Genomic DNA, 21,070 nt, shown 5'->3' with positions numbered 1-21,070 from the left:
CTGCAGCAGCAGCAGCAGCAGCAGCAGCAGGGGGCCCCCTGCTGCTGGGGGCCCCTTGGGGCTGCATGCAGCAGCAGCTGTGGGGCCCCCTGAGAAGCTCTGCAGCCTCGAGAGCCTTACGGCCAGCGCTGTCTTTGCCTCGGTGAGATCTTAATTTTTATTTTTCTCTTTTTGCATTTCTTTTTCCTCTTTTCCTTTTTCAATTTCTTTTTTCTTTTCTTCTCTTCGATTTCTTCCTTCTTCTTCTTTCTTTTCACTCTATTCTTTCTTCTTGTTTCTTCTTTTTAATTTCTACTTTCTTCTTTTTTTTTCTTGTCGTCTTTTCAACTTCTTCTTTCTTCTTTCTCTTTTCCTCCCTTTCTTCTATCTTTTATGTCCTGCAAGTTCACAGTCTTTGCCCTTCCAACAATTTCATTCATGTATTTAGGCCTTCTCTATGCCACATACAGCTGGGGTCTGTCTGTCTGGCTAGCTAGCTAGCTGGCTAGCTAGCCACGGAGTCAGCTAGCTAGCGAGCCAGCTGGATAGCTAGCTAGCTGGATAGCTAGCTATATAGCTAGCTAGCTAGCTGGACAGCTAGCTAGCTGGATAGCTAGCTATGTAGCTAGCTATCCATCTGGCTAGCTAGCTATGTAGCTAGCTATCTATCTGGCTAGCTAACTATCCAGCGTGCTTTCTTGCTGCTAATGAGAAGCAACTTCTCTTCCCAGCGCTGCGACTCAGTGCTGCACACTGCAGCAGCTCCAGCTTCACTTTTATTATCCGCAGCAGCTTTTTATTTAGAGTCCTATGTGCTGCTGCTGCTGCTCACTTTTCCCCCTTGGCTGTTTGCTGCTGCTGCTGCTGCTGCTGCAGCCGATGCAGGTCTCCTTATACTACAGCGCCCACTCCGCCGACTTCTCTATATGAGGCTTCAGAGCTCTACATATATATATATATATATTGTACAAATACATAAAGACCCAATTGCAAGTGACTTTTTTTTGATTTGACTCTTGAAAGAGCTCTTCAGAGAAGTCCTTTTCTCCTCTTTCCAAAAGGGATGCAATAGGACTAAAGTGGCAGTCCTTAGCTAGCTAGCTAGTTAGCTAGCTAGAGCCCTAGGCTCGCCTCGCTAGCCAAGTAGCTCCGCCAGTAGCTAGCTGCCGAGCCACCTGGCTTGCTAGCTAGCTAGCTAACTAGCTAGATAGCTAGCTAGCTAGCTAGCAAGCTAGCTGCATTTTTAGCTTCCATGCTGAAAGAGACCAGAGCTCGCCTGCCCTCTGTGGAGCCGGAAAAGATTGTTTTTAAAACAGTTACAAAAAAATAAAATGCCGCAGTGAGACAAAATGCTTAAAGTCTGCTGCTGGCCTGCTGAGATATCTCAAAAGATTCCAATCTGCCGCTCTTTGCAGTTTAGAATTAATAATTCAAATTCATTTATTTCTTCAGTCACGCAGCACCCTGAGAAGCAGGCAGAATGTGCGCAGATTTCGCCAGGTGTACGTACACCTGAACTCTGGCCCGTGAATGCCCCTCAAAAGCTACCCTGAGCAACTTTGCGAATTAATTTTCAGTTTCGTTTATTTTTCTTTATTTAGACCTTTCTTTTTGATATTTGTCCTGCTGACCTGTATATAAAAGTGGCAATCTTTATTTGGTCGCTGCGCTTGCCGTCTTCGCTGCAGCAAATGTCTAAAAACATGTCCACTTGCTCTTCTGTGAGCTTAACCCCCATACCTGGCAGCAAGACAGAAAACAAAAAATAAAAGTTCAAAGAAATATAACTTTATTGTCTAAACGAGAAAGGGGAAATGTGCATTTAAAGACATGCTACACCCAAGTGGTATGTAGCAGCTGCATATTTGCATTGAGTGCGTTTTTAAAAAAAAATTATTTCTGGAACAGAAAATGTAAAAGTGTTGACGGAGTCACACAAAAGAAGTTGTCTTCTTAAATAAAATAAAATAAAGAGATAGAAGAGAAAATAAAGACATATCGGGCATCGCTGGTGTCATTACACTGGAAATGCAGTCTTGCTTCCTGTGCTGCCGATGGAGAAGCAGAAAAATGTCAAGATGTCTAACAAAAGAGTTAAATAATGAACAAACAAAACGAAATCACAAGAGGAGAAAATGGACAAAAGTGGACATCCATAGGAGAATAAATCGCCACGCAAACAAAGGGAAACAACTGAGAACTTGTCCATTTAATGGAACTTTAAGCCGCCAGAATTAAAGACTTGGGGGGGGGAAATGGATTAAAAAAGAAAAAAACACACCCAAGTTAAGCAGCATGTCCCGCAGAACTGCCCTGGGCACGGACTTAGCGCCTGGAGGCGTTAATTTGCGGAGAGCCAAAACGAGGGCTCTTTCGATGGCCACATCGTTGTAGACCACTTGGCCAATGGTCAGGAGGTCTTCGTAGTCAAACTCCCCGCGATCTGCGTATTCTGGAGGAGTTAAAACAGAAAATAAAACACAAACAGTCAGGGAAAGCTGCGTTGGTGAAGTCTGAGAAGTCCTTGGCATGCAAGGCGAGAATAAGCGGAGAAAGACGAAGACGGGGGGGCTAAAATGGGCTCAAATCGTGAAATAATGAACAAATAAAACCCAAAAAATCAACAAAACTAATTCGCGATTCAAGGAAAGAATAAATTAAATGAACAAAAGCTGTTTCGAGTTGGCCACTCGCCTGCCTCCAAGGCCTTTTGTTCTCTTCGTGAAAGACAGACGCCGATGGACTTCAAAAGGTATTTCATTTCTGACACATCTAACTTTCCCGTTTTGTCCTTGTCGAAGGCATGAAAAGCCACTCGCAGTTCTTGCCGCTGCATTTCACAAACAAAACTGAAAAAGAATACGCACATATTACCTCTTCTTCTGCTTCCAGTGTTGATTGTTTGAAATTAATTTCAAATTATTTTATTACTGCCTTGGGAAAGTCCTCTCAACTGCTTCAACGAATGCACACAAGCCCAAAAGATGTCCATTTTCTCGTGTCTCGGAGGCAGTCACAGCGGGTGAAAGGAGCGTAAAGAATTTGAAAGAGATCAAAATTTAATTTGAAAACTGTTTGTGAGCACTTTTAGATGCTGATTTAATTCAAATATTTTTCCAGTTTGTATGTATATTTACTAGACATTCCCTTTAACCGGACCTTCCTGTGTCGGGCGTATGAGAGGAAGTGTGGACTGGCGACTGGGGCGACCTGTGGCAGTTCCCCGATAAATTTGAATCTTCTTATTTTAAATTTGCTCTAAGTATGATGTTAAAATAATAAAATTCGACAAAAATTGGGGGTAATTAGGCCTGAGGACCGGTGAGTGGGCGGTGGCTTACTCGCTGAGACGACAGGCCGAAGGGGGTACTGGACATCGTGGGGGGTGAAGGCTTAAAAAAATAGAAGCATAAAGTTAGCAAAGGCAATTCAAATTAATAAATTGAATAAATTAGGGAAAGAAATGCTGCAGCAATGGTGGACCCGACACATGATCGGCCCAGCAGTCCCACTGGACCACAGCTGCAGGACACCAGGGCCGAATGGAAAGGGTTGCCTACAACTTCGTGTGCAGCCCACACAAAATCATATGCTTACTCGAGAATAATTGCAGATTATTTTGAATTAATACACTCATTTGATTCATTAATCGAGCCATTTAATTATTTTCTTCGCAGTGAAGAGCTGCGTCCATAGCTGCCCGATTCGCCTGGTAGCTGAGCGCCCTGCACTGAATCCTCCACACAGCTAAAAACACTCAATTTAGCTAAACTCTGGCTCAGAATATACTAATAAATAAGCCAGAAGGTAATTTTGAGAAGTTTCTTCGCCTATATCTGGGCCTCTGGCACATGGTCGCTTGTTTTCAACTTTCAATGTGCCTCTTTTGCATGTTTCGTGCCTCTCTGTCCCGGGCTATGTCACTATTTTCACATATTACGTATTTTCATCACGTACTGTTGTGTGTTCAAAAATGACCCCTTTCAAGCCTTTGAGTTGCGCATGTTTTTACCTCAAAATGAAAGTAAGAACATTGCACATTTCGGAATTCCATGCAGTGATGGGCTCACCACATTATCGGGCATTGTGACTACACTTTGTATGCAGTTACACTCTCAGTTTCAATACTAGTACGTTTCACTTTAACTTACCCTGCAAGCCACCAAGCGCCGTATTCCGCCACCTCCCCTCAAGCTCTTCACCTCTAGTTTTCATTGAAGTGCCTCTCTTGGCTTCTGTTTCTAAAGGAAACGCTTACTCAATGGCCACTCGCAAATCAGAACTGCTTTTCATAAGGCTTTTTAACACCATAGGGACGCATATATATGTATCAGACAATCTACTTTCTGCATATAATGGTAGGGAATCGATCTAAGCCTGGGCGCTGCAAGCCAACGCCAACAGTGCCACCAACTGCGAGATAACTTAAAATTAAGACCTAATTAGACTTGTCAGGACAAACAGAGCTAGGCACTGCTACTCAGGTCTAGCTAGCCAGCTAGCCGCTGTGTCTGGCGCGCCTAGCCACTGCGTCTGTTGGCCGGCAGCTCGGCCTGATACTCGTGCCGTATTGTAAATGCCACTTAAGAATAAAGAAGTTATTTGTATTCCCTTTCATTGCATCCTGGGTGAACAACAAGATGTGAAACTTAAACCGCGTTTGGTTTCTGCCGAGGTTTGCATGGTGGCATGAAATTCGACATGAAATTCGACATGAAATTCATGATATTCGACATAAAATTCGACATGAAATTCGAGTTGAATTTCATTTTGTTCTTCTCATTTGGCCAGGCCAGCATTGCTGCCCACAGGGCGGGGGGAGTGAAAGCCTCACGCGCCCATTGCGCCCCGGTCAGCGCGTTGGCTGACTTCAACGAAAACTTCTTCCAGAGTGGTCTCAGAGACCATGTAGGCCTCCACAGCGAAATGAGCCTGCAGAAGCAGCAGCAGCAGCAACAGCAGCAAGAAGACGGTCGGGAAAGCAGCAACAAGTGCGCTAGCAGCGAACAGCAGCAGCGTAAATTGCCGCTCGCTGTTCAAGTCCATTGAGACTGCTTGTGGTGTAGGGCTATTCGCCATGCTTGACATAAAGCGTCTCAAAACCCATTTGTTTGCATTACCGGTATTTCATTGAGCTTAGGTCATGAAATGTCAAGCCTCGTTGCATGAAAGTGTAAACAACACATGACATGTAGTGTAATAGGTGTGCACGACGCAAATGTCTGTGTGTGTCCCGCCCCTTCTGCCTTTAAAACACCTGTCAGGAAAACTTGCAGTTATAAATGTGTTGCTGAAGTCTTCGAGCTCACCTTGACTGCTTCAACTTCGCGGAATATTGTAGCAAGAGACGCATCCCCCTTCACGATGGAGGCAGTGACTTTGTAAGCCATGCGGTGTAGCACTTGGAGTGCGGGCAGAGCTTTCTGGAGTGTACTGACAAAGCGGCGGGGCAGTGAATGGTCTCTTGCAACTGCTGCTGCCTCGAATACGCATTCAATCTGGTAGCCGTGGCCGTAGTGCGACCTTAGCTCAGCAGAGGTGCCCAGACATATCATTTTGCCCCTGTGAATGATGCCCAGCCGGTCGCTCAAAACCTCGCATTCCTCCATGGAATGGGAAGTTAAAACCACTGCCTTGCCAGTGAGTTGGCTATTCTTGGCGTCCTCAATCATCCTCCACAGCACCTGTCGGCTTTCCGGATCCACTCCACAAGTGGGCTCGTCTAGAAGCAGCAAGTCTACTTCTCCTAGCATGGCGATGCCCAGACTCAGTTTCCGCTTTGTGCCTCCTGAATAGGACTTGACTAAACTGTGCATGTGCTTCTTGCAGCCAATCGCATCGAAGAAATCCGAGCAAAAACGACGAAGACGAGAGCCGCTCAGGCCCAACAAAAAGCCGTACAGGTAGACATGCTCAGCTCCAGTCAGTGTGGGCAGTAAGGCATCTGCAAGTCCAATCAGCAGCAGCCCATAAAATTTCTCAGTTAAGTTTCTGTGAAGGCTACAGCTCCTTAGGCCATCAAGGTCTACTAAGCTCACAATCACCACTGTCATAATGCTACCAGTCCCATTTGTCATCACATGCATGCAAAGAGGACAAGTGCACAATATTCAGTGAAGGGGAAATCAGAAAAGCAGCATATGTACACTTTCAGGCAACAGCGTGGCGCACTGGCCGTGGTACAGAAGTGACTCTTTACCGGCTTGTGGGCAGTAGTGTAGCTTCTCGCGCGCCTTCTTCGTGTGCACCAATGTATCCCAACCCCCAATAAAGACAGATCCACCAGACTGACACATCAGACTGCTCAAAATATTGAAAGTAGTCGACTTTCCAGATCCGTTCACACCTATTGAAGGGCAAGCAGATAGATATAAAAAACACATGCAAGCCATTGTACAATTCCAGAAGCAGCGGAAGAAAAAATCTGAACACTCCGCAGAGGAATTCACTAAATAAGCGTTGCAAGAGGGGATAGACAAAACCAATGAACAAAATAGCAAGGGTATTGCATGCGAACTAGCGACACAACGTACCAATGTAGGCAAAGCAGCTCCCTCTGGGGACGCAGAAAGAAACCCCTTCAAGGGCTCGAGTTGGCTGTGCACGTTTGCAGCAGCGACACAGCGGTCGGTGCCAGAGACAAACTTGGGGGCAGCAGCATCCCATGCAACGCTTTATCAGGGGTGCAGGATAGGTCTTTTCAAGCTTGTATACAACGAGAGGCAGCTCGGATTCTTCCTTTCTCAAAGCAGCAGCATCCGGAGAAAACATATTGTTGTCTGCAGGCGAACTATCACCAATATCTCCAATGCTGGATGGATGATCTGCAGACACCCGAAGTTTGTCAACTCGCGAACGCTGCCGCAGTCGGTTGACTGCCGCGGCTGCTCTCGCCTCTTCGTCCTGCATTAACGAACAAAACAATACTGTTCTATATAGGGAAAGCCTCAAATGACGAGTTTTATTTTGCATCCTATCACGGAATATGGCTCAAGGGAAAAAGATTCAGGCGCAAGCTCAATACGCCCGTTGCGCTGAAGCCTGGGACACGCGCCAATCAATCAGCAAGCCAGCTTGTGCTGTTTTGAAGCAGAAAATATGCCAATGCAAATATAAACACAACACGTTATTAATTACCATTGTAGCAATGAACAGGCAGATCCGGCAACTAAGCCAGCTCACCTTGACATGAAGACATAGAGCTCTGTTGTTCACTTTTCCTGTGATGAAATTCGCTGCTCCCTTCACCTCTAGGCCGCTGAAGTGGGAGTTGCATCGCCTGTCCTGCCTGCCCACCGCTGTGAGGCCTTCACTGTTTGTAATGCGGCTACGCCGGCGAAGGCAGAAATTGCATATTTCAGAGACCCTAACAGTGACAGGGCGGATAAGTGCGTGCAGCAGCTTGTGCAGGGTGGCCTGGGCCCTGGCTTTGGACATGGGGTAGTTAATGGCACAGTCAACAGCTATGCAGATCGCCCAGTTGAGCAATATTGTGGTGCCCAGGTAAAGCAGCGGGCAGCCGGTCTTTCCGAACTCCATCCAATTCACCAACTCCGCGGGTTTTATGGAACTGCCAGTCAGCTGATTCATCACCGCCAAGTTACCCAACAGCTGTGAAACGAAGACGCGGAAAAAATTGGTCGATTCTGCAGCCGGAAGCTCCATTTAATTAATTTGACTTTCTGCGACAACGACTTGAATAGGCTTAGAACACCATATCTGCTGGTAAGAATGTATAACCTATTAGATAACTTGTCAAGTGCCATATATGCGTCTATTCACATATGTTTTAAAGGTGTGTTTGCACATGCACAAAAAACTGAGAAGCGGCAACGCACGTAACCTGCAGACCTGTCTAGGGATCCGGTATTGTGAACCTCTTTGTTGAAAGCTAATAATGTTTGCCCAAGGCAAGGCAGACACAACATATGAAAATGCTAGCTCTAGAAACAACACAAACTTGCGATCCTTACCTCACACAGCGCAGCATGGGGAATCAGCATGAATATGTATCGCAGGTATTTGCTGTACATCCCCTGAAGTCCGCTGACTTCGGTGAAGAGGGCTTGAATAGAAGGCAAGGACCACCCCAGCAGCAACATCACAATGACAAAAGTCATAGGCGAGTCGACACCCATAGATATCGCATAGCCCAAGGGACAAACGGATAAGCAGAACAATAGAGAGCCAAGAAGGAACGCTCCGCGCTGATGAGGCCCAACCTGAGAAAAAGAATAGAAGCAACAGAATAAAACAAGCCTGAGACGAAAATGCTGGACGCCACAGCAGGCTTGATGGCCCCATTCATGTCTGCATAGAACACTAATAAAGAAGTAGCTATAAAGGGGTGATTATACCAAGTACATGAGAATCTCAAATATGTGACTGCCCAAAACGAAATTAAATTAAATGTGCTGCCGTGCGAAGGTTTCAACCATTCAAGTGACTAATCTCATGGGATCTGCAACTACATAACATGCGCTCGTGGGCCAATGCTAATTTTCAAAGAAGTTGAATGTAGCCGTCCACGTGAATTGGTGTTGGCAAATATCGAAGCTGCTGGCCGTGCTGTTGCGTGCATAGGTCTTCTGTGGGGCCTTACGAGGGGTGTAACATCGATCCAAAGTATCATTCCGAAGATGATTGAGCAGGGCAGTATGAGGAGGATGATGTCAACAATGTAGCTGGATATCCAGTACTGAAAAGGAGTGACACGGGCCAGAATCTGCTGGTGGCGCACCTTTCGCACTCTCTCCACTATGCAGACCTTACCCACTCCGGCCGCCACAAAGGAATACGCAATAATTGTGAAGAAGGCCACGACGATGCCATCCAAAGCCTTGTCGTCGTTGTCTTCAAACGGCTGATTGCTGTAATATGAAGGGTAGAAGCAACGCAAGAGAAAGAGCCTAGAATGGGGCGTCTATGCTACACGCACAGCTGGAGTTCAAGCCAAGACTAGCCACCAGAGGCCCAACACAAAGCAAGCAGCAAGAGTGATTGATTAACTCAGTGCCCACCTAATGAAGACGGCATCCACCACTCCTGTGCGCTGTTGCGCTATGCAATTCAGAAAATGGCTATAGTGCAACGGCAACGTGTCCCGCAGAGTGGAGTTATGCCAGATGGTAACTGCAAGAGACCACATAGACTCGCACAAAACTTCAATTCTTGCTTGTACATTAGCCTTCTTTGTGCCTTCTAGGGAAGGGGAGAAGCAGCAAGAATGCTAGTTGCAGCGGTGCTGCTGCTGCAGCTGCTTTTGCTGGCATCTTGTCTACCGCTACAAGTTTAAGCTCACCTTCCAACTGGCTTGTTGCATCGCTTATGTCTGGTTGGCCTCCAGGCACCACGTAGGCGCCGAAGCGCATTGGGTGAGACCCATAGTACTCGTCGAGGAGAAGTGCATACATGCCGTCATTGGATTTGGCCTTTTTGGAAACGTTTTGGTGGGTCATGTAGGGCTGCGATTGTACGCAGGGAATATGAAGAGCACTTCAGGAATGGGAGCCCATATGTTGCATTTCCTAACTGCACGATGATGACTAAGCCCTGAAGCGCATGCCCTATACTACGTATAGACGTTCCTGATTGCTGCAAGATAATACAAAAATCTGCCACCCAAACAACACCAACCCAGCTCATCCTGAGTGAGATACAGTTAGTGCAACACCTACTGAGTAGCACTGGTCAAGAGCTTCGACTGCCCAGCCGGAACCTCCGTAGGGCACTTCTGAGTGAATGCTCTTGGGCAGTCGGTATTCGAAAAGTTGCTGACCCGAGATGGGAACGCGAGGCTCCGACTTCCTGGGGAGAAGAGCGCAGTATAATGGACGGACACGGGAACTTGGGTAAGGTAAAAGGAAAAAATGTAACTGGAAAGATAATTTATTTGCTGCTGCAGCACCCTATTGCATGTTCAGAGTAAGGAAGAGTGCAGGGGCGTGCTAGAGGCGTAGCAGTTCTTAGCGCTGACTCACTCGGCTCGCAGGTAAAGCGTTAGACCCATCAGGATAAGTGGAATGAGGAACGAAACCGTTACGAGAGCCCAGTCTGCATTACACATTAAGAAAAACAGAAGCAAACATATGCAGTAGAAGAGTATGCTTGCTCTACAGACAAAGCAGCAGCAGCGCTGCTAAGCCCTTCTCACGTGGAAATCTATAGTCTGCTGGCTCACCGCGATAAAGTAGACGAAGTCTTTTGGTTATTAATGCACGTAAGACTACAAGTTGCCATAGGAGGCCTCGTCTAGAGCCTTTGTTGGCTTGATATGCAGACAGCCAGTTCGAGTGTCTGGTCTGAAGTGTATTGTCTGAGGCGTAGTCTGCTGAAGACGAGCTCCTTAGGCTCCAACCCTCTTTCTGGCTTTCCTCTTTACCCAATTCCTGCTGCATGGTGATTGGCGGGTTTGGTTGAGGCTCCCTGGATGCTTCATTGAGGGAGCGGCCGGGAATATTTCCCTCTTGGTTCCTGCATGCACAAAAGATGGAGTGTGAATTCCTTATAGGCCAGTGTGGTAACATGCAAGAATGGCTGCGGGGCTTTCTTTAGGCTCGAGACAGCATACCCGAGAAGTCTGAGAAGACTGAGATGAGACAAAAAATATTCGCAGCCCAAGGAAAGACACAAATGGTCTTCTTGAGATGTGTGCCGGCATGGCAAAACAAACGATAGTACAGAAACAGCCGTGCTTTTATGTATTCCTCCTCACCTAGGAGGAAGCGTAGCTGCTGCAGCGGAAAGCACTGAACCTTCCGGCTCTTTTGGTCTCGGCAAAGAAGCCTCCACTGCAGCATTTCCATTATTACTCGCGTCTCGAATGGAGCCTCTGCTCCTGTTGCATTTCTTGTGTTGCAGATCCGGTGAACGCCTTTGCGTGGCGATTCGGACAACATTAAGGAACACTTCTTCTAAGGAGGCAAACCCAAGAACAGTGCTCTCAACTCCGTAGAGGGCACCCCGGTTTTCCAGCTCAGAAAAGAGACTGAGAAAGAAACACATGCATCAAGTAACAATGCAAAGGTCTACTTAACCGCAGTATTTACCATATTTCAACGAAGGAAACCAAGGAAGATGCCCGCCATCCACTTTGAGGCGGGTTTTCCTGCATAGGTAGAGCCGAGAAGCTCTCAACCTAGACCACGTTGCTCTGGAAATGGGACACTCCTATACTTTGCCTCCATATATTACATTTCCGTATTTAAAATAACGGCAGTGACTCACAGTGGAAGCTGAAAGGAGTGGCAGAATGGTGAAATGATGCGAAGCTCGTGCCTTGACACCTCCTTGATGGCAGGAGGATATTCAAATGTCTGCAGCAGCTGTTTAAGCCTCTTCTTTGCCTGCTGTTCCTCGCGCTCGTCTTTCTTTTGGAATATGATTGATATGATATAGCCGCTTCCAAATCTGGAGTAGAAAAACATTTCTCCAGAAAAGCACACCATAAAAATATTCAGCATAGGGGCAGTGAAGCAATACAGAGAGCAGGCGCTCCAACTTGGGCTGTTTCTTAATTTATCCTCCCCTTATTTGCCTACCGCGATTTAAGTGCCAGTGCCGTCCCCTCCGATGCAAGCACTCCGTCAACCATTATGGCCAAGCGGTCGCATAAGTAATCTGCCTCTTCCATCATGTGGGTGATGAGCACAATGCAGCGGCCTTTGCTCAGGCCTCTCACTGAGTCCCAAAATGTTCTCCGGTAAAGAATATCCATGCCTATAGAAAAGGGAATTTGCAAAAAGCAAATTATATTGTATACTGCGTGAGAGAAAGCCATGTATTGCCACGCTACATAAAGTGGTGACAGAAAGAAGAAGACACGCGAAGCCAATTAGAGGGCTTTGTTCGGCGAACATGGCTTTGAGTGGCAGATGCAAATATTGCGATATTGCGATGAAAGAAAAACTGCATTACATGCCTTACCCGCCGTGGGCTCGTCGAGAAAAACAACAGTTGGGTTGCCGAGGAAGGCAACTGAACTGCTCACGCGTCTTCTCCAGCCACCACTGAGAGTTCCCACTTGGACTTTGGCCATTTCCGAGAGCCTCATCTGCAATTAATAGCAATTACACTGGATTCAGTGATTAGAAGTAGCCAAACAAACACGGCAAGGGGCAGCAAAGGGCATTTGCTGTGAAGGGGATTTGAATACAGTAACAGCGCCGCTGGAAAAGCTCCAAGCGAATATATATATATCCTAAAGATAATGGGGTCTAAGGAGGGCTTAGCATCCAAACTTTACCATCATTATTAGCTCCGCCACTTCTTCTTTTCGGCGACCCCTAGGAATCCCGCGAAGTGCTGCGTAGAGCCACAGTGTCTCTTCAATCGTCAAATAGGGCAACAGCACATCGAACTGGGGGCAGTACCTGAGAGTCGAGGAGCCACAGAAAGTACAGCAGGAAGAAAGCGCTTGACGGTTAGTGGAAGCAAAGTGGGGCATTAGGTATTTCTGAAGGTTTTCATGTTTCCTCAGACTAAGGGGAAAAGCACCAGAGCCATCACACTTATAAAGTGAACAAAACGTAGTCTGCAGTTGTGCTGATTATTCACCCAATGCTGCACCGCGCGTGGGACGGGTGGTGCCGCACTGACACTCCCCCAATGGTGACATCTCCGCTGGTCGCAGCCAGAGAGCCCGTTATGACGGAAATCAAAGTGGACTTTCCAGCTCCGTTTTGACCGAGGAGTCCAAATATCTCATCACGGTAGACTGAAAATGAGACGCCTTTGACTGCCTGAACTGATCCGCTGGCGCACTTTCGAGTCCTCCAAGTACGGAAGTTCTTGCATACTCCCCGAACGTCAAGGAGAAGCTGCAAAGCAGTCAACAACGGATGAAGAGGCGTTTTAGGCCGATACAAGTACCACTATTGTTTCCAAGTGGTGGGCCTTCGGGACTACTGAGTGCGGCCAAGTGGCAGAGAAAAAGAAAAGCTCTAAGTCCTACCCTACAAACCCAATGCCACAAATTCGGTGAATTGACCCACCACCAGTACTGCGCTAGCTGCTGGCTTGCCCTTACCTTGCTGTCTTCATCGCTTCCTCTGCTTTTTATGCTGAACGTATCATCGTAAGCTCTATGAATGCCCTCAGGACCACGCGGTAACCCATGGCGTGATCTTCCGTGTGGACGGCAACAAGAAAAGCAAAGCCAGCGACGCGCGCAGGATACAATGGGGGCCAGGAAGAAAAGCGGATGTTCTGGGCTCCCGTTGGATGCTACAAACACGGAACGATCACCCGTAGGCTCCAGCGCAACCAATGAGCATCAGCTCAAGAACCAACAGTGTAGAAGCGGCAAGAGAATAGGGCACTTAACTACGTAGGCATTTTAGAAAGCCCTCGTCTGGTCTTCATAACCCGCTTACTTGGCAATACTTTGTGCAGGTAGGCTCCTAGGAGAGTGAAGAGAACAGTGCTCAAGCCCAGAGCCATGTACGTGTCCGCCAACGTGATGCCGAGAGAAGGGAAGCTTCGTACACAAAGAATCACCACACAGTTGTGCATGTAGTTATGCAAAAACGGCTACGCGGGGAGAAAGCACCTATCTTTATAAGAACCTGATTGCGTTTGAACTCAAGGAAGAACCTCTCACTTAGCAGTGCTCCTGCGGATGCCTCCAATGTAGGGTTCGTTGAAAATCCAAGCAATATCAATTCCCTGCGCAGGCAGAGCACATGGGCAGGTGGTGGGGCAGTGAGCCTAGCCTGCTCAGTTGACTCATTATAATACTACAGAGGAGGATAAATTCATTTACTCCTGTATATATATGCACATTGACATATGGAGACAGCGGCGTGTAAGCAAATTAGTACATCTGCATGTGGTCTTGGGCTTGCAGACCTGATCACGTGCTCAAATATGTGCATGAATCCGGTACAATTACATAGGCACAGACCCAAGCATGAAACGGTAGTTTGTCTTTGCCTATTGCGCCTGGTGCTTACCACGCCAAGTGCCGCTGCAGGGCAGGCAACCATGATGGACCACTGCAAACGAGGGTCCCATGCTGCACTGCCGAACCGTTGACAAACAATGGGGACCCAAATAAGGATATACCAGGCGCAAGCCGCCATTGCTGAGCACAGGAAACCCAGCGCAGCGCAGACAAAACACTGAGTGTGCCAAAGGGCTCCACGATGCAGGACTGTACGGGAAAACATTGTGAAAAATGTGCAGATCTGAGCCATTAAGAAATTCTGAGTGTAAAGGAAATCGTCTTGTGCATATTTTGTACTCGCCTGCAAGGTTTCCGTCTGTGAAAACGGCGGTGACTACCAAGGCGAAGGCAATGGATGCCAACAATGCCAACGACAATAGCGCCACAATAAACCAGATGTCACTCACGGTGAAGGCGAAATGCCTAGATAGCACAGCCACCACCGAAAGGGCCGGCACGTTGTAGAGAATGAAGAAGAGATACCAAGACAGCCACAAAATCTTGTCGGATATTCCCAAAATTTTGAGCATGTTCTGCATGACACAACGGCGTGCCACCAGAATCAGCCACACCAGTTTTTACGGCTTAATACTTAGAACTGAAAAAAAGTTCAGTGCTAAATATATGTTGAAGCTACTTGGCGGTATTTGGGGCTAGGGTTTCAGTTAGCTGAGGTGTAGAAGAACAAAGGCCTGATAACCCACTTTGAATCCCGTTTCCTTGTCCACCATGATTGCTTTCACCACTTGCCAAAGAATGCAAACAAATAATACCACGAAGGGTGCTGAGCACGAGTGAGGCTTTCCTTGTCGAGATATCACAGCTGCAGGGGCGAATGGCATCGCGGACTCTCTGAGAATGCATACCAAGGAATTTTTCAGACACCACTGACTCTAAATCCCTACAGGCTACATAGGATGCTGATCGTAATCATGCAAAAGTTTCGCCTTTCTAGACTATGCGCCTGCGCCTTCCCGCAGTCGAAACAGTTCTTTCAAGTCGCTGCTCAGTGGCATGCAGTGTACTCGGAGGGTTGTTCCTGAAGTGCGTCTTTACAAGTTAGGATAGAACTGAGAATACTTACAAGAAATCGACTGGGCTGTAAGCTCTGCGCATGGGGCCACTGATGCCCCGCAGCACGTTGTGCAAAGGGCCCGCAGCCGCGACAACCAAACCCACTCCCATTCTTTGGGTGCGGGTGTAGAAGAGCTGCAGGGACATGGATATTCAATAGGATGCTTGGCTGTTCTTCTTGTGCACTGCAGCTGCGAGTGTCTGTAAGCTCTCATGTGCCAGCTGAAGACAAGGCGTAGCTTGAATGCAACAAGGCAAGTGCGTTATTCGAAAGCGTTGAGTCAAACGTACCCTCTGGAGCAACTGCATCGAGGAAGTAGCAGGATCGCATCCATCTTTCACTGCTCGTCTCGTAAACAAACGAACCACGCCGTAGCCAGGGCCCAGCAGCCACGTAGGAAGCAGATGCCGATACGCTTGTGACACGTCTGGAAGCATGAAAAAGCGCACAGGATGTTGCTAGATACAAACCCAATGCATGTGCGGGCACAGAAAGATACAAAGCACACAAAGGGATGCTGGCCGATGTGGGCCCACTGCCTTCGAGCCTTATAGGATTTCAGTCAACGAACATGGGAAGAGTACACCTATGCTTATAGTTGAGCAAACTTGTACAAACACACCCAAAAACGCCTTAACACGTAAATATGGATGGATATTTTGCACTCACCGTTTGAAGAATCCTGCATGCTGGAAAATGAAATGCAGAGGACAAGCGCCATCATTTCAGAGAGATGGCGCTCGGCTTCGCCGACAAAGAAGCTCAACAGATCGGGGTTGTTTGATGAGAATGCTAATGAGGGCTCACAAAGCGCAACAAAGCGAGTTTAGAAGGCAAGCCACAAGAGGCGACAAGCCCTGGCTGGAACAATTTTGCGTGTTCTGCACGGCTTGACCTAGTTCGAACCACTGCCGCTAAATGTGCCCATGGCATTTTCCACAGTAATGTGAATACCAACGTAAATTTCCAATGCAGCAATACCATGTTGCTAAATCCATAGTACTAGTCAGATAGCACCTACCGACACTGTCCAGAATGGGAATACGGCCGAAGTAGTCAAATACTTGAAAGAAGGCTTGCGACGTGCGGTACCATTGAGCTTGAAACCCTGAAGCAAGCAACATACACCAAAAGCCCACAAGTCAATACTCATTAAGAAGAACGGCAATTGCTGCTTCTGCTGCTCATCTGTGGTTTGCGCTCGGTGCCTGCCTTTTGTACATTGGCACTGTTTCTCATCATGAGACGGCATACCAGGCGAGCCAGTGTGGATCTCGCGGACTCCAGTTCGCTGTAGGTTGAATACATGGGCGAGAGTCAAGAGGTCCAGAAAACCTCCAGTAAGATGGCCATAGGGCTGGCCTTCTGCTGCTGTGCCCACTACATCTGCCTGGAGCAAGAAGTTAGTTCCACCAAAGTAGGTCGTGGAGTTGTAATGCGTGTAGTGCTGCTTCAGAAGCTTCACTGTGTCATTTTTGAACGACCGGGGCTGCTCTCATTCAGGGCATAGCAATCCAAATGCATACCACGCGGCATCTCGTCCCCAGAAACCTCATATCACAATATATAGTATAGCTGGCCACCTGTGAGCTATCTGGCCAAAATGCGGTGCCACCGCTACGCGAAATGGCACGCCTAAATCTGCATATTCAGTACTCCTCGAAATGAACTGTTGCGCTTACTGTTCCCCGGCGCACGTGCATCCGGATAGTGACATCCAGCTGTCCCGGGGCTGCAGCTCTGCAGACGAAAGCGGCATATATGGGTCGCTTTCGTTCAGCAGCAGAAGACCGTCTATACTTGTCCAGCGCCTTCTCCGAAGGAAACGAAATGAACAAATCAGACTCGCTCGTCCTGTCCATGAGATCTGAAGTAGTTTGCATAAATAGGGCAGATATTTCGGGTTCACCTACAAGTCTCCTTTGCAAGGATTATTCCCAAGCCCATTGCTTAGGGTTTTGTATCCTCTCGCAGCAGCGTTCGTTCTTCGAAGTTACATAGCCCGAATAAGTCAACACGCGCTCCACCAGAAGCTTGGCTTCTACGAACATAGTGCTTGGAGTTCAAATTATGGAGAATTGAGGCGGCTTACAAGGGTTTACTGTCCTTACGAACTTCTCCATAAATTGGCGAAGCTGCTGGCAGTCGTTGCCTGACTTATCCACGAAGGCCATATAGCCGCCGTAGTACAGTACCGCTGGGAGGTACATTAGACGAAGGCCGTCATAACGTCTACCAAATGGCGGCATCATGTTGGTCGGGAAGTTGCACAAGCCTGCAAGCTCACACAGCAGAAATAAACATGTGACTGCAGCAGGCCGCAGCTGAAAGTTCTCCTAGCGGGTAGTTGTATACTACAATATTGCGGTGCTTTTCTAAGACTACGAACACTCTCTGTGAGCCCCAAAAATTGTAACGACGGCTCTTGGGGCTTTTGAGCTCCCGGAATTGAGCAGTGTACGCAAAACGTACTGCTGTTTTTTTCCAAGTCGGCCATCATGTTCCTATAATCAGCAAAGTTGCAGTTCATGTAGATTTTCTTCGACATGTTGGCAGGCACGAACTCCACCTGAAAAAAACGCCACAAGTAGGGGAAACCTTTACTCAGGCTAGAGTAGAGCCGCACTTAAGTGTTCCGTTCCTCCCAGTGGAAGCGTCAGCACGGGGAAAACAGCTACCCCGAGGTTAAGTATAGGCCTGCCAAAGCATCAATGTACTTATTCTACATGTAACTAGATAGGATAGATATACTCAGAACGATAAGAATATGTAAGTATACTTCCACACCTTGGTGCTGCTCTTACTGCAGCTGACTGCCAGTCTCAAGCAAATACCCCTCTGCGCGTCTTTATTTACTTAAACGCCCTTAACTGCAGCATGGCTCACCCCTGAGTCCTGGTAGTGAGAAAGAATGGTACAGGCCGACACCACCAATATCACTGCAGACAACGACAGCGACAAAGAGGCAACTCCAGTCAAACTCCAGTTGCTTTCCTAGTTTTAAGTTAACAAAAGGAAAAGCCAGCAGCTACATGTTACTACATGTACTAAATATATGGCGTTAGAGGGATTTGGAATAAGATTAAGTGTCTTGTCTTGGCAGCTTATTTCAGTCTGCAGTGTCTTACCTGGAGCCAAAACGCCTATGAGACTCATGATGGGATATCGAAGGCGGAATGTAAGCGCGCGCCACAGAAGCACCAGAATACGGTCTGTGGCTTGTGAAATTTGATCTAAAGCTTTGAGAGGGCAGCAGCGCCACTTCTGCCTTTTGCGCGGCTGCTCAGCCTCGCTCTGTACAAGATCCATGGCGGGGTATTCAGCATAAGCAAGCGAGGAGTCGCTCTGCACGTCTAGGCTATCTCTTATGTCCCTTTTAGTAGCATCAAAGGACTTGGGTACCTCCCGCACCCCTCTGGCGGACTTATTATCGCCAGTGCCTCCATGGTTTCCAGAACAAACTGCTGGTTTCCCTGCTGGAAGGCCAGTTGTAGACCCCTGTGACTGCTGAGCCTGCGCCTGGGCTATACGGGGGGTCCACCTCGGCTGCTGCCTACCCAGAGGCGGAGGCGTTGAAGGGCCTCGCCCTCTCCCCGGCTCTGATGGGGAAGGTCCGCTGCAGAGACTTGAGTTCCCATCTCCTCCTGCTGCTGTGGCTGCTGAGCGCACAGGGGCGGTGCTGGCAGAGGCTGTCTCGGGGCTGATGCCCGACATCGCTTTGACCGTTTCCCCTCAAGGCCACCCCAGCAGATGGGCCTTCACGACTCTTTCTGGCAGGAATGGTCCACATGTATCCTTGCGGCGTACTTCTCAGGGGAAGCAAACCCAGTGCTGTTGCGAGATGCAGTTGGAATCTGGTGTTGATTAGCCCTCTGTTCTTGTGATGGGGCGCTGTGAATGATCCAGGAGAGGGAGCAAGACGCAATAGAACCTGTCAGAACCAGTGCGTAACAGACGATCAAGGAGCTGTTCGGAATGTGATGCAATAAAAATAGGGGGATTTAGAGGAGAGTCACCGATGACCTCACTGCCACTGCCTGACGGCGTGCGCGTATATTGACTGCTGATGCAATCATTCTTTCCATAAATCCCCTACAACAAAAAACAGAATTTAGGGAGGAAATCGATAAGTTGAACTGGAGTTGGTGTGGGACCGCGTAAAACTGTAGTCGCGCTAGCGGTGATGCGCTTCCAAAATCGACGTGACCACTGGGCCACTGCATGAAACGAATGGTAACATACTGCATCTAATCCCGTTCTTTCTTTATTTGTCATACATTTACTCTTACTATTAAAGATTAATTTCCGTTTTTACTGGCTCAATGCGGCTTTGGCAACGACATGCATCTTACGCAATATCGACGGGGCCACGCCCCTCAACACGTGTTCTTTGCACACCGTTTAAACCCGCTTTCTGCCTTCGCATGGCTTTAACGGTGAAGTTCATGAATTTAAAAAATACCCTGACTAAATGGTGTCCATCCGTTTCGCTTCGCAGCGTAGCTTGGCACCGGCGCACTGGAGTGTGTGTGGTGACCCACGCCACCCTTACCATTTGCTGGCCCACACAAAATATACTAATGGAGGCACCTATACTTTAGGACGGCAAGAAACATTGAATTTGTCTTTCTGTTAAGAAGTTGTCGTCTTTCTGTGTGGGGTGCGAGAGGCAACTTGAGTGTAGTAGCGTTTTATTGAGAATAACTGAAACACCCAAAGCAGTGAAAGAGCAAGGGACTTGTCCCCCATACGTCCTACAATGATAGTGCCTTGTGGTCGTTCTGTGACGTTGACGCGCGCTTCATGCATGGCTTGGCAAGGTGCTGGTTAATTCTGGCTATGCACGTTACGCGCAGCCTGTTGTAGGCTCTCTGGCCACTTCGAAGCAAACCCCAGTGCCTTGCAATGCTTGGGGCATTTCTGTTCAGCAGATTATTATAATAACCCTTGAAATTATGAACTCTGTTTGTTCTTTTTACAACCTACGCAGCACAAGGGAAATTGCAGCGGAACTTACTGAATGGGGCTGCGAAAGAACCGTGGAATCTCCAAAGAGTGCGGTGTTCCCTTGTCGCCTATAAAACTAGTGGACCAGGGTCTGGTACTTTTTGTGTAGTCTGAGCAGTTGTTGCCGCTGCTCAAAATTTAACGATAAAGAAGTGAAAGAAGAGAATATATAAAGAGAAAGTCGGTCCCACAAAGGAGGATATGCTTTCATGGTGCGCAAAATTTGCTTGAGAATGCCGATTTTATCTATCTTGTTAAAGCCCGGACTAATGCTAAGGTGATCAAATTGTTTAGGCCATAGCAGTAACACGCAGGCACTGCACAATATATATTCTTCTACGATTTTTTGCTGCATTTGGCAGTTTCTTACGGCCTTGTCTCTCAGCCCCCTCTATAAAAAGTACGGAACTGCATGCAGACGCATGAGCAAGCACCAATAAATCCTTCATTCGCATATGGGCACGAACATGCATTAAAGCATGCAGATATACACATGAGAAAGCATGCATTTGCCCAATGCGCGTTTGAGCAGAGTTCGCATATGAATATTACATGCGCACTTCGTTAATTTGAACATTTTCATTACCTTTATCTCTCCTGTGGCAGTTCAGCACCTACCAGCACTTATTGACATTGCCAACGGAATTCTGAGTTATTCCTGGAAGCTCATTTTCAATGCTGTTTGGACAGCAATGTGCAGCTAGCCAGCAAGCCGTGCGTTCTTCAACCGAATGGCTACTTTGCAAATAAGTCAGCTGGGCATCCGTTGCGCTGCTGTTTGTGACTTGCATATCTACCAGTTTGACGGTATCCTCTATTTGATTCGAGTGAGTCTTGAACAAGTGACTGGTAAGAAGCTCTCTTGAAGACTTGAACATCTCGGCGCCCCCTGAGGGGCCACCAGAAGCGTATAAGTGTAGGACTACCAGTCTGGCTGATGCCGCCGGAATAGTGATTAAAAAGAGCCAAAGATTAAACACATTAAAAGCACCTGTATTTTCATTTACGTCTGCGTAACGTGCAATTCGTACAAATGTGTGGAGCTTCCTACACATTGTTGCACC

General features: G+C 47.6%; 2 protein-coding genes across 2 annotated transcripts in view; one reads left to right on the top strand and one right to left on the bottom strand.

Annotated features, from left to right (window-relative positions):
• Positions 1-154, top strand: part of ETH_00030470 (uncharacterized protein) — a gene marked incomplete at both ends in the record, with an annotated part of 3,079 nt that extends 2,925 nt beyond the window's left edge. The window contains one exon of the mRNA XM_013373250.1: positions 7-154. Coding sequence (XP_013228704.1) covers positions 7-154 — 148 coding nt within the window. The remainder of the gene's footprint in view (positions 1-6) is intronic.
• A 4,655-nt stretch (positions 155-4,809) lies between these two features.
• Positions 4,810-18,713, bottom strand: ETH_00030465 (ABC transporter family protein, related; the record flags this gene model as incomplete). The annotated part of the gene is made up of 34 exons (XM_013373249.1): positions 4,810-4,911; positions 5,289-5,923; positions 6,179-6,325; positions 6,513-6,882; positions 7,162-7,590; positions 7,953-8,201; positions 8,582-8,849; positions 9,000-9,111; positions 9,281-9,443; positions 9,657-9,786; positions 9,960-10,032; positions 10,160-10,452; positions 10,694-10,966; positions 11,206-11,388; positions 11,520-11,697; positions 11,905-12,031; positions 12,224-12,350; positions 12,535-12,797; positions 13,007-13,203; positions 13,353-13,456; positions 13,580-13,644; positions 13,932-14,062; positions 14,226-14,457; positions 14,629-14,776; positions 15,009-15,133; positions 15,290-15,426; positions 15,669-15,791; positions 16,021-16,107; positions 16,254-16,488; positions 16,682-16,866; positions 17,092-17,274; positions 17,472-17,568; positions 17,886-17,938; positions 18,128-18,713. The coding sequence occupies 34 exons, from the start codon at positions 18,711-18,713 to the stop codon at positions 4,810-4,812; spliced, it is 6,810 nt and encodes a 2,269-aa protein (XP_013228703.1).
• Between the last annotated feature and the right edge of the window lie 2,357 nt (positions 18,714-21,070).

The sequence above is a fragment of the Eimeria tenella genome, genomic scaffold (genome assembly GCF_000499545.2).
Source record: "Eimeria tenella Houghton genomic scaffold, Eth_scaff127, whole genome shotgun sequence".
Lineage (NCBI taxonomy): Eukaryota > Apicomplexa > Conoidasida > Eucoccidiorida > Eimeriidae > Eimeria > Eimeria tenella.
Note: the sequence above shows the minus strand (reverse complement) of the source record. Positions and strands in the feature narration are given on the sequence as shown.